General features: G+C 35.8%; 1 protein-coding gene across 2 annotated transcripts in view; it reads left to right on the forward strand.

The window, feature by feature from the left end:
• The window catches only part of Cnst (consortin, connexin sorting protein), a 96,328-nt gene that overhangs the window by 65,409 nt on the left and 14,239 nt on the right, over positions 1-16,680 (forward strand). For both annotated transcript variants that reach the window (XM_046432533.2, XM_046432534.2), the window contains exons 5-9: positions 894-980; positions 1,749-1,863; positions 3,913-3,934; positions 4,112-4,208; positions 8,290-9,188. In XM_046432533.2, the coding sequence (XP_046288489.1) occupies positions 894-980; positions 1,749-1,863; positions 3,913-3,934; positions 4,112-4,208; positions 8,290-9,188 (1,220 nt within the window). The remainder of the gene's footprint in view (positions 1-893; positions 981-1,748; positions 1,864-3,912; positions 3,935-4,111; positions 4,209-8,289; positions 9,189-16,680) is intronic.

Here is a 16,680-nt window from a genome sequence, read left to right on the forward strand (position 1 = left end):
GAGAAACACTGGTATAATTAAGACATGGCAGAGGAAAGAACAAATTGTTCCCATTTCTCCTGGGCCTATTTTAGGATCCCAGGGATATCTTTAAGACAACAAATGAGAGGGAGAACTGAACCTCTGAGTGTTTATGGAAAGGACGCAAAGCTAAACTGTGAATTTTTCTCTTTCTTTTTTCTGGGTCAACATTTAGAACACTGCCCAGAGGAAGGTAGAAAATTGGACAATGTATCTTGACCACAGAAGACGCACATATTTGTGATACAGATGGGAAGGCAAAAGTTTGTAATAAGATCTACATAAAACTGGAATCACATGACACTTTTGAAAATCACTGTGGTAATTAAAATTTTTAGAAAAGATCCATATAATTTTTGCTCACCATTGTCTGGACATGTGGTCTTTTGGTCTTATAAGAGAAAAGCATTCAGTGGGAAATAAGTCAAGGATGAAGGTTAGCTGAAACCAGAAACAAACACTTATGTCTCGGGTCACATAGTTGCTTGACAGAAAGTAATTTCAGGAGAAAAATTTCAAAAAGGAAAACAAATAGTCTCCCAGATTCCATGTGGGTTCTATTGACTCTGCTAGAAGTATGTTAGCAAGCAGGCACTCTTTGAGCATGAAAACCTTTTAATTCCTGCTGTTTGTTGATAATATGGAATCCATGTAGCTACTTCATAATATACTAGAATAAAATTTATCTACGTCAAAACCAAGAATCATTACTTTAGATATGTTTAAATTTAAGAATGTCTAGAGTTCTCTCTCTCTCTCTCTCTCTCTCTCTCTCTCTCTCTCTCTCTTACCTTGTTTAAGACATTGTTTTTCAAATATAGGGTTTAATGTAAATAGTCTGGATTTCTGTTTTCCTCAAATTTTCAATTCAGATGAGAAAGCAATGAAATTCATTCAGCTTGAACGATTATATCATGAGCAATTGCTTGCAAATCTTTCTGCCATTCAGGAACAGTGGGGTGAGTATAGACTAATACAGAATGTGAAACTATCTCTAATCTAACAAATTTGTTATTTGCCGGGTGCAATGGTACATACCTGTAATTCCAACAACTCAGGAGGCTGAAGCAGGAAAATTGCACGTTCAAGGCCAGCCTCAGGAATTTAATAAGGCCCTAAGTAATTTTAGCAAGATCCTGTCTCAAAAAAATAAAAAGGGATGGGGATGTAGCTCAATGGTAAAGTTCCCCTGGGTTCAATCCCCAGGGGAAAAACAAGAAAAGAAAGTTAACACATTTAACCTGGTTTTATAAGTCAGAAATTTCCAATCATATTAATATTGCAAAATATGGAACTGGGGATATAGCTCAATAGAATGTTTGCCCATCATGCACCAGGCCCTGAGTTTAATCCTCAGCATCATGAGGGCGGGGGGAGGGGGGGACAAAAAGGAAAGATTTTACAAAAAATGTAGCATTTTTATCATGTCTATTTCACTGTGAGAAAATTGTTTTCTTTGTATTTTGCTCTTTGTACTAAGTGCCAAGAAAAGAACACTTGCAGCTATTTGTATGTCTTCTGAACATATTGCATGCCCTATTGGCTAATTCAGTCTCTGGGATGGTATTTACTTATACTTCAAAATAATAACTTAGCTATTTCTGTTAACTTTTTGGTGTTTGAGAAGATAATTTTGCATATTAATTTTTATCAGTGGTTCAGTTAACATTTTTTTCCTCCAAAATATTTTTTTAAGAGCCAGTGACTTACAAATATTTTAAATTTAGAAACAAAATGGAAAACTGTACAACCACATACAGTTACACCACTAAGGAATTCAGAAAAAGGATTTAATGGTGAAGATTTTGAACGGCTTGCTAAATTTTGCACAACACATCAAGAGTAAGTATGTCAGAATTTAGTTGCAATGAGTTACAGTAGAATGTCGAAGAAGCATTGTATGAAGTATTGAAATACAAGGGCCTTTGTTTTGTTGATATTTTCAACTACAGAAATTAAGATGGGTATAATAAAATTTTAGGTTTCTTTCTCAGCTTTTACCGTTTTTTACATTGACCTTGGTGAACAGTCATTTTACATAGGCTCAAAAGATTCTTATAATTAGTTATTTTAAAATATAACATCTAATTTTGACATCTTTTTGTGTAAGAGATTAGGCAATCCAAATGAACTTAATTCTACATTAGGACTTCTTTATTAATTTTACCCCCCCACTCCCACCCCCGCTTTTTAAATTCATTACTTGAAGACTCAGGTTCTGAACATGAGGGGGCATGATAGTGTTCATTGCAGCCTTCTGAGGCTCGGGACTTGAGTCCTCAATATGAAAGTGAAAGGCTTTCTGTTCTGTTAATAACTTTTTCTCCTTTATCTCTCAGACTCACAAAGAGTATACAAAAGCTCTATTTATTAATAATGAAACATTCCTAAGTAATTGTTGCTTTTGTTCATGCAGAAGATAGATAACTTGCTGTGGGACCTTATTGTTTTGGAGATGGCCTTTGAAGAATGATTCTAGATTCATTCATCTCTCACAATAACCATTCTCTTATGTTTAAAACAGTATTTTCAAGGATTCTGAGTTATAACCTAGTTTCTTAGCAAATTAAAATAAGTTAACTTTCAACCTTGTAACATTTAATAATCATGGAATCTTTTAAAAAATTTTTTTTGAACTTCAAAATAATATATGCCAGACACAGTGGCACATACCTCTAATACCAGCAATTTGGGAAGCTGAGACAGAAGGATTGTGAGTTCAATACCAGCCTAGGCAACTTAGTGAGACCTTGTCTCAAAATAAAAAGGGATGGGGGTGTAGTTCAATAGTAGAGTGTCCCTTGGGTTCAATCCCCAGTAAGAAGAAAGAAGAAAAGAAAACCTCCAAATACTCTAAGTACTGCCCTTTCTATGGAACTAATAACTTCTTATCATGTTACAAAAGTTTTAAGTATTTAATAAACAAATATTTTGAGCATAATATGAGTGTGGTGTCTTTAGATAATTGCCCCAAATTATTACTCATAATTTTAATATTAAAGAATATTCTCAAGTTATAGATTGTTAAGCATACAAGCTTGATAAGTTTTTTTCCACATACATGTATGTCTACATGAGTACCACTCCAGAGAAAGATCCAAGATTCAGAACATACCACCTCTCAGAAGGCTCCATCATTCGAGTACCAAGTCCATACTCACCTTCCCCCCATGGTCACCACTATCTGAGTTCTACTGTTTGCCTATTCTGTAATTTCATATCAATGATATTGCTCAGAATAAGGATTGCTGTATCCAGCATTGTGTTGCATTACGTGGTTGCATGTAATGGAAGTTTACTGTGCTTACTGGTGTGCAGATTCACTCTATGACTTTGCAATAGCTTGTTCATTGTGTTGTTCCTAGACCTGTGAGTTGCTCCTGGTTTTTGAACATTATGAATTATAAAGGGGCTATGCATTTTTGTTCATGCCTTTGCTAGATATACTCATATCCCATTATGTTGGGTATTACCTAAAATTTAATATTAAAAAGTTACTTTTCTGGTAATCTGTTTCCATGGGTAATTTTAACAAATCATTTTTTGCCCTAATCTATTTTAGATTATGACATAAACTGAGATTTTAAAAATGTGTGTGAAATTGTCTTTAAGTACCTTATTAGCAAAAGGTTAACACTCTGTTTTACTTCTGGATTTTAGCATTTATAGCTTCATTGGGGGTTTTCAATAATAATTGGCTACCTAAGGAGTTTAACACATGATATAGCTGCACTTTGAACTATGTAACCCTGTGGTAATGTTTCAGCTATGGAAATGTTCTGTGCTAATATTAGAATCCAGAGAAGCTGTATTTTTTTATAGCCATTTCAGTGACATTTGTTTGGAAGCATGCTGCACTTTAAAAAATTTTTTTCTTTCTCTTTTCTACAGTCCTCTTTTATCCAAACACAGGGTAAGTTTGTTTCTTTTGAAAATATTTATGGGGAAAATATTGTCACATGTCTATTGTATGGACTGTTTTAGAAAATAAAGAAACATTTCTCAAGTTATTTCAGGTTTCTAATTTAATGCAACAGTTTCCAAAAATGTTTTTTTGTGTTTTATTTGGTTGATGTTTTAAAATTTTTAGATAGCAGCTATAGAAAAGTCCCTGGGAAGGCAATGCTTTACACAGTTAATAGTGTCTGAAGATCCAAAGGAAAGAGGAGCTACAGCCAAAGAGTCAGGTATGTTTTTAAATTAAGTTAGGGAGGAATGTAAAAGATACCCATTTCCTTTAATATTTTGTTCAGTGTTATATCTGAACATTTTTGTGTCTACACCTCTTGTAGAAAAAAATACCAAAGCAAAATTTTTATGATGTAATTCCATTTTTAGTTACCCAGTAGTAGATAATATAAAATATAAATTCTTGTAAAAACATAAAAGTATTTTCATGTTTTCAGCAGGCGGTTTTATGTGTCTAACAGAATATTAAAAGATTATACAAAAGTGCTCTGAAATGGAATTGTTTTTGGTGTATTTAGATGTCCTTTTCTGTTTAAAAAACAAGCACCGAATGGACTTTACCAGAGATCTTTCTATAAATCTAGATAGTTAGTAGTTTTGTGTTTTGATAATTTATTTATAGCAATGTATCCTTGTCTCTCCTGTGTTTTATACACTGTTACACACACTAACATATAATTTGTATATATATATATATATTTCTAAAACATTTATGATATATTTTATATCAACCTATGCCTTTTGTCAAAAGATTTTTAGAAACTTTTTTCTAAATAAACTTTAGAAAATAAAAAATAAATAAGTTTTAGGGTGATTTTCCCCCTGGCATCTGATTTCACTACTAATGTATACCCCAAGGTTTATGTTCTTGGGCCTGAAAGTCCTCATATTGAAAAGGAGGTATAAGGTGGTTTGAGGGGTTTGTTTTGGGTGAGTGACCCTGAAGATATAAGATGCTACCATCAAGTAGCCATGTCTTCTTTTAAAGTACTTTTTAATTTTTTTTTAAATCTCTATCCTCTTTTCCCTTAATGAGACAAGGGGGAGATAATGTCTTGAGTCACCCCTACTATACTCTGTTCTTTCTGTTTTCTACATTTTTGAATAAGAAACCATAGTAAAATAACCTTTATAACCGTCTTAAAAGGGCGGGGAGAATCCCCAAATAGCCACCTAGTTTGAAAGTGGACATGTCTCCATATCTTACACATTAGGAAGAGTGCTGTTACAGCTCTTTAGAATCTGAGACTCTGCACTGGTTGCTGCCCAGCACTAGCTTGGCCTTTGCACGGCTGCATGTGGATGGAGAAACTGATGTACCAAGTTTAAAGACAACAGCTGGGTGCTTTGCTTCTCAGCTAGAACCTGGGACTTCTGGTTTCTAATTGAGCACAGCATGGTTTTTTTTGTTTTGTTTTTTGTTTTTTTCCCACAGCATAAGTAAACTGTAGGAATTAGGGATTATCAAAGGCTTCAATGATTCAGATATCCTATTAACAACCATTTTTGAAGGGGTGGGGACTAAGTCCTGGAGGAGGATGTCTTGCCCCAGCCTGATAAAACAATGTGTTTTTAAGAGAAATGTCAGCAATGGGGATGACTCTTCAAATGTAGTGTGGAATTCTTGCCTTTTGCATCAGTATGTGTGTGTGTGTGTGTGTGTGTGTGTGTGTGTGTTGTGTGCGTATGTGATGTTTTGTGTTTCTAAAGACAGAATAATTGTTTTCTCATTAGTTTGTAAATACATTGGACCTATAGATAGTATTTGTTACCATTTAAGTGATATTTCAGTTCACTAGATACAGTACTTAAAATAGTTTTATTTTGTCCAGTCATGGTAGTTGGTAAACTCACTTCCCACTCAGCATGACTTCTTAGACTGACTCAGTAACTTTTCAGTCACTTATGGTTTTGTCCTTTTTTGGTTTTGGGGAGTGTTTGGGGGGTTTTTTGGAGGGTGGTTGGTTTTACTTTTGTCTTTTGGTATGTGGATTGATTTGGGTGATATACAAGATACATTCCCAGTCTTTTTTATATTTTACTCTGAGATAAAGTCTTACTGAGTTGCTGAGCATCTTGATAAACTGCTAAGGCTGGCCTCAGACTTGTTCCTCCTGCTTCAGCCTTCCAGATTCCTAGAATTACTGTCATGCACTAGCATGCCCAGCTTACTTTAGTTCTTTTTTATTATTTTTAATGTATTTTTTGTTTGGGTACTGGGAATTAGACTGGTGTGAGCCACATCTCCAGTCCTTTTTATTTTTTTTTTTATTTTGAGATAAGTTCTTGCTAAATTGCTGAGGGTCTCATTAAATTGCTGAAGCTAACCTTGAACTTGCAATCCTCCTGCCTCAGCCTCCGGAGTTTCTGGGATTAGAGGTGTGCCACCACACACTAATCGTTAAATAGTCTTATTTTGATTCCTGAGGACTTAGTTCTATTCAACTCCAAACTTCATTAGAACACCTAAATCTCATTTTATTCAAAGCTCTTCTCTGCTATCCAACTGCCGGGACTAGGAGCAGAGGGTACTGCAGCTGGAGCTACCTAGATTAGTGCTTAGGGCTGAATCAGGTTGTTCTGTTATAGGGAAGCATGGTGAATCCAGAAGGACCAGCTGATCTGCTGTTTTGTCCCAAAAATAACTGACCTCAGCTGGGGGTAGCACACCCTATTTCTCTGATGTGGAGGTCTGTCTGCCTTGTGTTTTTTTAAATGTATTTTTTTAGTTGTAGGTGGACACAATACCTTTATTTTATTTTTATGTGGTGCTGAGGATCGAACCCGGGCCTCCCATGTGCTAGATGAGCGTTCTTCCGCTGAGCCACACCCCAGCCCCTGAAATCTTAATATAGCATTTAAGAATTCCCTTTTCTTTGGTATGGTAGTGGCCTCAGTTGTTAGTTGGTTATACAGTACCCATTAAACGAAAAAGCAAACAGAATAAAATTCTTATTTTATCTATCTTGTAAGAAAAATATTTTTTTAAATATTTTTAAGATACTGACGAGCCTTTATTTTTTTCATTTATTTATATGCAGTGCTGAGAATTAAATCCAGTGCCTCACACATGCTAGGCAAGCGCTCTACCACTGAGCCACAACCCAGCTCTGAAAGAAAAACATTTTTTTTTACATTTTTATTGGTACATTGTAGTTGTGCATAATAGTGGGATTTATTGTTTCATGTTTGTGCATGCATATAGCATAACAATATAATTTGGCCAGTATCACTCCCTAACACTTCCCACCTCCATCTCAACCACCCGCTCCTTGGTCCCTTTCCCCTACTGATCTTCCTTTGATTTTCATGAGATCCAACCCCCACAACCACCTTTTTTTTTCCTTTTCCTCTCTAGCTTCAGCATATGTGAGAAAATATGTGACCCTTGACCTTCTGTTTGACTTATTTCACTTAACATAATGAGTTACATTCATTTTCCTGAAAATGATACAATTTCATTGTATATATATATCATACCATGTGTATATACAAGCTATATTCCCAGTCTTTTTTATATTTTACTCTGAGATAGGGTCTTACTGACTTGCTAAGCATCTTGATAAACTGCTAAGGCTGGCCTCAAACTTGTTCCTCCTGCTTCAGCCTTCCAGATCCCTAGAATTATTGTCATGCACTAGCATGCCCAGCTTACTTTAGTTCTTTTTTACTATTTTTAATGTATTTTTTGTTTGGGTACTGGGAATTAGACTGGTGTGAGCCACATCTCCAGTCATATTATGAAGGAAAATTTTTTTAATATTTATTTTTTAGTTGCAGTTGGACACAATACCTTTATTTTTCTTAAATATTTATTTTTTAGTTGTAGTTGGACACAATACCTTTATTTTTATTTATTTATTTTTATGTGGTGCTGAGGATCAAACCCAGGGCCTCACACATGCTAGGCAAGTGCTCCACCACTGTGCTACAACCCCAGCCCCATAACGTATTCTTTTATTGCTACCCTTTGCTGCCCTGCTTTAAGAAGTTGCAATTTCAAAATACCATTTATTAAGGGTATTAAGTTAATAAGGTTTTTACTTTTTCAATTATATTGATAACTAAATATTCACCTTAACATGATTTTGAATAATGTCTGTTAATTTTAATATGTAAAGGGTTATTTACTGAATGTTTTGGGTATGTCTTCTCTAAGAACACTATAATGCAACAGATAGAATTTGTATTTGAGAGGTTAGAATATTGTGTTCCATGTTATTCATACATCCTTTCTCTTCCTTTCCATACAAAGCATTGTTTGGAATTTTAAAACAGCTTATTTGTTTTCTTCTTTAGAGAGTGAAACTTGTCTGGGCATGGAACCAAGTAAAAAAAGCCAACATACGGAAGAGCCTCAGGAAAGCAGGCCCAGCTGTAATCAGATGGATGGACAGGCAAATTCCCCAAGCCTTCCAGTAACTGCAGGAAAGGACCACACGGAGCCGCTCTGCAGCACTGAAGCCACGCTGGAGCTCCACACCCAGCCCTCCGAGACAGCCTGGAGCAGGTCAGAGCCAGACTCTTCCGAGAATGCCTGTGAGAATGACAGACGCTTGCAGGCTGCTGCCACAGAGGACCGACCAGATGTGGCTAAAACAGGGGGCATTGCTGAAGACCCTCAGGTGTTACCTTCTGGTGAGTCAGTGAGAGAACCATTGATCTTACCAGGCTGTGACCATATATCATGTCCTGTGTTGAATTCCAAGGGAAAATATTCACAGTCACGAAGGAAAGAACTCCAGTTGCCCCTTCAGGATGTTTCTGAGGCGGTGCCAGAGGACCAGCCTGAGAACAATGAATTAAATGAGCTGCAGCAACCTGATCTCACAGACAGTGATGGAAAATTGCCACAGGGCCAGACTGACTCTGAGGGCTCAGAGAATGTACTTTGTGAAAATAATAAAATATCTGACTTAAGTACATTGCTTCCAGAAGTGTATATGGCCCCAGAGGAAAAGGGAGATAAGGAAGACCAAGTCAATAAGGAAACAGAAGACTATTTGAACAGCCTTTTGGAAGGATGCTTAAAAGATACTGAAAATCCTCTTTCCTATGAAGACAGCCAAGACGAGGATTCTGATCTCCTTCAGGATCTTTCTCCTGAGGAAGCATCCTACAGTCTACAGGAGAATCTGCCTTCTGATGATAGCTGTCTTTCTCTTGATGATCTTGCCAGAAGGATAGAGATTGCAGAGGTAAATTAGAGATAAAGTAAAATGAAATTTTAAAAGCTGATACATGTACAAAATATTGCTTTTTTTTTTAAGTTTTCAAACATGGTTTGAAACATGAGGGAAAATTTTTAGTTAATGAGCTTTTTATCGTTACTATCTTTTTTTTAGTTGTTGATGGACCTTTGTTTATTTATTTAAATGTGGTGCTGAAAATTGAACCCAGTGCCTCACCATGCTAGGCAAGCGCTCTACCATTGAGCCACAACCCCAGCCCTTGTTACTATCTTTATTTTTTGTATGTATTGAATAAAATAACTTGTAATCATTATGTTTATATTTTAAGAAGTTATATTGCATGTCTCCAGATACAATGAGTATTATTATGAACATGATTTTTTAAATAGTCTTATTGTTTTTATTTGGCATACCCAGGAATTATGATGAAGACAAATAGTCACATTCTTTAAGGAAATCTTATGTTTCTTCTTATATGTCTATAAGGTTACATATAGTATGTACTCTTACATATAGTTTCTTCCTCTTGTTAATATATTTTTAGAATTCTCTAAAACAGTATAACAGGATGAAGGAAGCATTTTAAAATATAATGAGACTGGCAGGTAGTAGATAAATTTTTAAGCTATTAAGTTGCAGGGAGGGGGAAAAAAAAGGTCAAGGAAAGGCCTTCTCTTTTGTTTGATAGTACAGTAAAGAAGTTCAGAAAAAGGAAAGATAAAAGCCATACCAAAACTCTCACCCCCTCACCAAGGCTGCTGTGATGGGAATAGTGGAATCATTTTGCCTTGGTTCCAAAACGGATTCTACCATTTCACCAGTCTCCTAAAGTTGCTTTTTTCCTCTCTAAACCTGCTTGCTTTTCTGAAAATTAGGATTCAAGCAGACTTTCTTTTTCTTAACCCTAATTTTTTCTCAAATTGGCTTTATGTTCCATTTATACCCGTTATATTTTAATTTAGCATTATCATTGAAAAAATGACCTCAGAGAAAATTTTAAAAGTAGCAAAGCAAAAGTATATAAAAAATATAGAATTCTCTGAAAAGCTTTCTGAGGTAATTTAACTATTATATTACTAGCTTCCTTTGTTGCCATTTTAGTCAATTCTCCAGAGTATGGTTTTTCTTCTTAGTTGTTTTGTTTTTTTTTTTCCCTTTGACAAAATTAGGTAGATTTTAGTAAAGCACTTGTTCTACTGTTCATTTTTCTGTTTATTTTAACCAGATCACTGGATTGTAATTTATAACTAGTTGTCCACAAACTATGAGTTTTGCTTCTTGATTTTCTCTTAACAAAATTATTTAATATTGCTTAATGTATGCAGAGTTTCTGTTTGGGGTGATGATAATTTTTAGAAATAGTGGTAATGGCTATACAACATTTCAAATTGTATATTTAAAAAGGTTAAAATGGCAATTTTATGTTATTTATTTTTTTATTCATTCGTCAATCATTCATTTCACCACAATTTTAAAAGTCATTTTTAAATAACAGCTCAATAGTGTTTATGATAAAGTGTTTGATACAATATTTATTGTCTTACTTTTTAAAAAAAAATTTTTAGGGGCTGGGGTTGTGGCTCAGTGGTAGAGCGCTTGCCTAACATGTGTGAGGCCTGGGTTCGATCCTCAGCACCACATATAAATAAACAAAGTTAAAAATCCATTGGCAACTAAAAAATATTTTAAAAAAAATTTTTTTAGTTGTTGATAGACCTTTATTTTATTTATTTACATGTGGTGCTGAGAATTGAACCCAGTGCCTCACACATGACAGGCAAGCACTCTACCACTGAGCCACAACCCCAGTCCCTGTCTTGCTTATTTTTTTTTTAATATTTTTTTGTAGTTGTAGATAGACAGAATGACTTTATTTTAAGTGGTGCTGAGGACTGAACCCAGTGCCTCAAGTAGCCACTGAGCTACAGCCCCAGCCCTGTCTTGCTTATTTTAACTAGATCTTTGGTACAGGGAATTAGCAAATTATTGAGTTACTATTGTGTATTAAATGGCATATTCCTTCCTCAAACTCATAAAACAGTGTCTCTTTTCCTCCTAAAATAGCAGCTAGCAGTGGAAGTTATATGTACTTAAGGCTCAAGGTTGTCTTTTCTGGGAAATTAATACCAAATGACCCCTTTTCCTAAAATTCTTTTTTTTTTTAAAAAAAGGGGTACCTTCCTCTATGGACTGAGTCCTCATATAGAGGGGTGCCCTTTCTTTTTTTTCTTTTTCTAAAGAGAGAGAGAGGGAGGGGGGGAGAGAGAGAGAAGAGAAGAGAAGAGAAGAGAAGAGAGAATTTCAATATTTATTTTTCAGTTTTCAGCAGACACAACATCTTTGTTTGTATGTGGTGTGAGGATCCAACCCGGGCTGCACGCATGCCAGGCGAGCGCGCTACCGATTGAGCCACATCCCCAGCCCCCTAAAATTCTAATGCAATATTAAGTTAGGATATTTTAGGGACCCCAAAAGATACATATGATTAGCAACACTAGTTTACTTTCCTATGATAATGCTAAATAGATGGTTAAATATTCGCTTTCTGTCTACTTAATTAATCCCTTCTCTATTTTGAGAGGTATGCTTTAGTAAAATGTAACTGCCAGCAGAGGAGGTCTTGAAGTTTCAGAGCTAAAAATCACTAATGCTTACTGTTATCTTAATCCTTAAGGATGAGGGTTTGGGGCTGGGGCTGTAACTCAGTGGCAGAGCATTTGCCTAGCATGTGTGAGGCACTGGGTTCGATCTTTAGTACTGCATTAAAAAAAAATAAATAAAGGCATGCAGTTCATCTACAAATATAATAAATAAATAGATAAACAAACAAGTAAATAGAGTGAGGGTTTGGATTAAAATATCTAGGTCATTGGGGTTTTTTGCTTATCAGTGCAAACTTACAAATTTTTTTATTTTATTGTTTGATGCTAAGGATCAAACCCAAGTTCTCTACCACCGAATTATGCCCTAATTCCTAATTTTTAAAATTAAAAATTAAATACTATTTTTTAAAATTTAAGTACAAACATAACTTTTAATTCAAACACTTTGTTTTGCTTTCAGTAAAATATTATTAAGAGGGCTGGGGTTGTGGCTCAGTGGTAGAGCACTTTCCTAGCATGTGTGAGGCGCTGGGTTCGATTCTCAGCACCACATAAAAATAAAATAATAAAATAAAGATATGGTGCCCACCTATAACTAAAAAGTAAGCATTAAAAATTTATTAAGAGCTCTCTATCTAATGCTGAAGATGCAGTGAGGGATCAGATACAGTTCTTAGCCTTCTGGATTATCTTTAGGCTATCACACTTGGCTAGTTTTACTACAGTTGTTTCTGAAATATTGTGTATGCTTCCCTCCTTTTGTGAGCACAGTTTCTTAATAACTAAACACTGGAATAGTAATTTTCATGCCCTTGGGAGCCACTAAGGCACCTAAGCTTACTCATCTCCACATATTGCTATTTGTTTTTTTCAGTCCTCTGTTTCCCAATCTCCCTATCATTTCTCCCCCATCAGTGATTCTGCACCTCACTGGCTACAAACTTTTCCTACCTCTGTGTTTTGGGTAGACTACACTGGTATGTTCTTTCTTTGCTAGTTTTCTCCTTTTTTCTTGTCCCTTGTTTTTCTGCGTTGCTCAGCTTTGGCTAAACTTGGTTTTGATAACCACTGCCAGCCCAGTGGAAGCGCTTGTTTTGTTGTATTGTTTTAATCTATTAGATTCATCATGTAAAAATAAAATAAATTTCACAAAAGTTTGTGGAGAACTAAAAACATCTCTGCTATTTTATTTTTGTGGGTTTTTTTTTTTTTATGTATGTGTGTGTGTTGCTAAGGATCTGACCCCATAGTTTCACACATGCTAGGGAAGTGCTCTACCACTGAGCTACTCTATTACTTTAATTTATTAATATAGTGAAATGCATAGATGAAACATTTCTAGGGTTGGTAAATATATCTCAAACTCAAATAATTTTGCTTAATGATAGCTTAATATCTGATGTATTGCTTATCTTTCTTGTGTAAAAAAGAAAAAACATGACACCTGTCATCAATAGTGTAGTCTCCACTGTTATAAAAAAGCACCATGGCCAGGGTTGTAGATCAGTGGTAGAGCGCTTGCCTAGCATGCCTGAGGCACTGGGTTCAATCCCTGGCACCACATAAATATAAACAAATAAATATAAATAAAATAAATATAAATAAATAAATGAATATAAATTAAAAATAAATATAAATAAAATAAAATAAAGGTATTACGTCCATCTACAACTAAAAAGATTAAAAAAAAAAAACACCAAAAATGCCAATGTAGTGGCACATATCTGTAATCCCAGCAACTTGGGAGACTGAGACAGGAGGATCATAAGTTCAAAGCCAGCCACAGCAACTTAGTAAGGCCCGAAGCAACTTTGCAAGACCCTGTCTCAAAAAAAAGTGTGTGGGGGGGGCTGGGACGTGGCTCAGTGGTTAAGCACCCCTGGGTTCAATCCCTGGTCCCCCCAACAAAAAAACATCAAAAGCATTTATCCTCATTTCATAGGTGTGTTTGTGTGTGTGTGTGTCTGTGTGTGTCTGTGTGTTGATAGTGATTAAACCCAAAGTCATTCTACCACTAAGCTACATGCCCAGCCTTTTTATTTTTTATTTTGAAATAGGGTCCTGCTACATTGCTGAGGCTGACCTCAAACTTGCAATCCTCCTGCTTCAGCCCCCTGAGTGGTTGTGATGTGATTATAAGCATGTGCCTCCACACCCAGCTTCATTTTATAGATTTTTAAGAAAAAAATTATCATTTATGCAGTATTAGATAGCAAATTAGAGAGTTATTCATAAGGTCAGGCATGGAGAAGAGTTTGCAACCAACATGGGGCAACATAGTGAGACCCTGTCTCAAAACAAAAAAAGGGAGAAACTTCTTTCATTCAGTAATATTGTGAGCAAATTTTACACGAGTCTTATAACATTACAAATGCAGTAATTAAAAATAGAGGTAAGGATATTGCACAGATGAAGCCTATAATCTAACAGTTGTCTGATTCTAAGTGTGTTGTCTTTCTGCATTTAGTATCTTGAGGTTTTGACAGAAGATGAAATTTTATTGTGATATTCATGATATACTGACATGATTTTTTAAAAGATATTTTTAGGTGTAGGTGGACACAATACCTTTATTTTATTTATTTATATTTGGTGCTGAGGATTGAACCCAGTGCCTCATGCATGTTAGGCAAACACTCTACCACTGAGCCACAACCCAGCCCCTGACAAGATTATTTTAATGTCAGAACCCAAGACCCCTTTGCCTAGAAACTGATAATGCAAATAAATCATTGATTTGAGTGGTTCTGGAACTTGGAAGGATCTTCGCTCTGAACTCTGCAGCTTTTCCATCCTTTAGCATGAGAATTACAGGGAGTGGCTAGCATCAAAATTTGAAACTATGTATCTCAGTAATAGAGTACTCACCTATCATGTGTGAGGCCCTGGGTTTAATTCCCAGCACCAAAAAAATAAAAGAGGGAGGAAAAAATTTGATAGCAGAAATATGCTATGCAAATTCAAAGAAGCATGATGACCCAGCTCCATACTGCTAATAAAAGCCTACTCAGCTTTCCTGTCTTTTTGTAGGTTGTTACATATGTGAGGGTAAGGGAGTTTTTTGTTTTTCTAAGTAAGTAACACGTAAATTGAATATTGAATTTTTAAAATAATTTTTAAATTTATTTTAATTAGGTATATATGACAGCAGAATGCATGTTGATTCATTGTACACAACTGCAGCACAACTTTTCATTTCTCTGGTTGTACACTATGTAGCGTCATACCATATATGCAGTTATACATGTACATAGGGTGATGATATTCATTTCATTTCACCATTTTTCCTGCCCCCATGTCCCCTTCCCCACTCCTCCCTCCCCTTTGCCCAAAGCTCTTCCATTTTTCCCATGCCCCGCCCCCATTATGGTTCAACATCCACTTATCAGAGAGAGCATTCGGCCTCTGGTTTTTTTGGGATTGGCTGACTTCGCTTTGCATGATATTTTCCAACTCCATCCATTTACCTGCATTTTCCATGATTTTATTCTCTTTTTATAACTATTATTATTATTATTATTTAGTTGAGATCTCTATTACTCAGGCTGGCCTCAAACTCCTAGGCTCAAGTGATCCTCCTGCCTCAGTTTCCATAGTAGCTGGGACTACAGGATCAGCCTGTCTTTAAAACATTGAAAATAAACCGGTGTGTTCAAGATACCTGTATGTAGTCCCAGCTACCCTTGCGGCTGAGGCAGAAGGATCACCTGAGTTCACAAGTTCAAGGCCAACCTGGGCAGCATAGAGAGACTCTATCTCAGAAAAAGAAACAAAAATAAAGAAATAACAAAAATGAAAAATAGTATATAATTCAGAGAATCCCTATGTGAACAGATATGATATGTCATATGGAAATAACTATTCATTTTTCTTCACTAACACATATGTATATAATCTACTTGTAGAGATGACATGTGTTTATATTAAATGATTCAGATCCAAATGATTTTTCTTGAATGATCCTGTTATTTCTAAAAGCTGGTGGAGGAACCACATTGCTAATGCTTAGGACTTTAAGAAATCTATTAATCTGGGAGAGGGCAGCTCATGTTCCTTACTCTCTGTCTAGATTAATAGCATTTAGTTAGATGTCTGAAGGGTCTATTTTTCTTAAGCGCAACAAAATCTAGAGGAGGAAGTAACTTGGCACTGTCTAGTGGGGGAGAGAAATGACAGCACAAAATTGTGGTTGGGTTTGTCTTCAGCAAAGCTATCCAGTTAAAGTGGCTTCTGTGAACTCCTCATCCCTGATGCCTTTTACTTGAGGTAGCTGTCTCTTGCCTAGATCACTGAGATCAGGGAAACTACTTAAGATTAGCTGCTCTAGGATTCTCTCACCAAGTTAAGATAGCTAACAGTAAGCCATAGGGCTTTATGAAATTGTATAGGTAACTGTTTCATGGGTCTTAGAGAAAAGAAAAGAAAAGCGTTAAAACAGTGATCCTGGTGGTTCTGCCCAGAGTAGCTCTTTCAAAGGCAGCAGGGTAAGTCCAGCTTCCTTACAATAGCAGAAAAAGGGTTTATGGAGCATGGTTGACCCAGGGTTTATGTAGGTATCTAATGAGCCCCCAGGGGAAGACCCCCCAGAGATTGCCCATTCTTATTTTATGCCAGATGGTGTCATCTTTCCCTTTCAATTTTTATCTTACTCTTTAAGTGTTCTAATTAGTTAATGTATGTCTTAATTGTCAGGTTTCTTGAACCCAGCTCCTTTTCCATTTTAATTACTTTTTAAAATTTATATCTTCTTCCTGAATTTTTTCAATGGCTACTTAACATTTTGCCCCATCCTTCATTTCACCTCTCCAACTCAAATGGTTTTACGTTTTAACTGTATAAACCTGGGGTCCCAAACTAATACCCAAGGGCCCAGCTAGGTAATAGAGGTAAATGAA

This window comes from Marmota monax, unplaced genomic scaffold (genome assembly GCF_021218885.2).
Source record: "Marmota monax isolate L192 unplaced genomic scaffold, Marmota_monax_Labrador192_F-V1.1 WCK01_AAM20220418_F8-fsc00090, whole genome shotgun sequence".
Lineage (NCBI taxonomy): Eukaryota > Metazoa > Chordata > Mammalia > Rodentia > Sciuridae > Marmota > Marmota monax.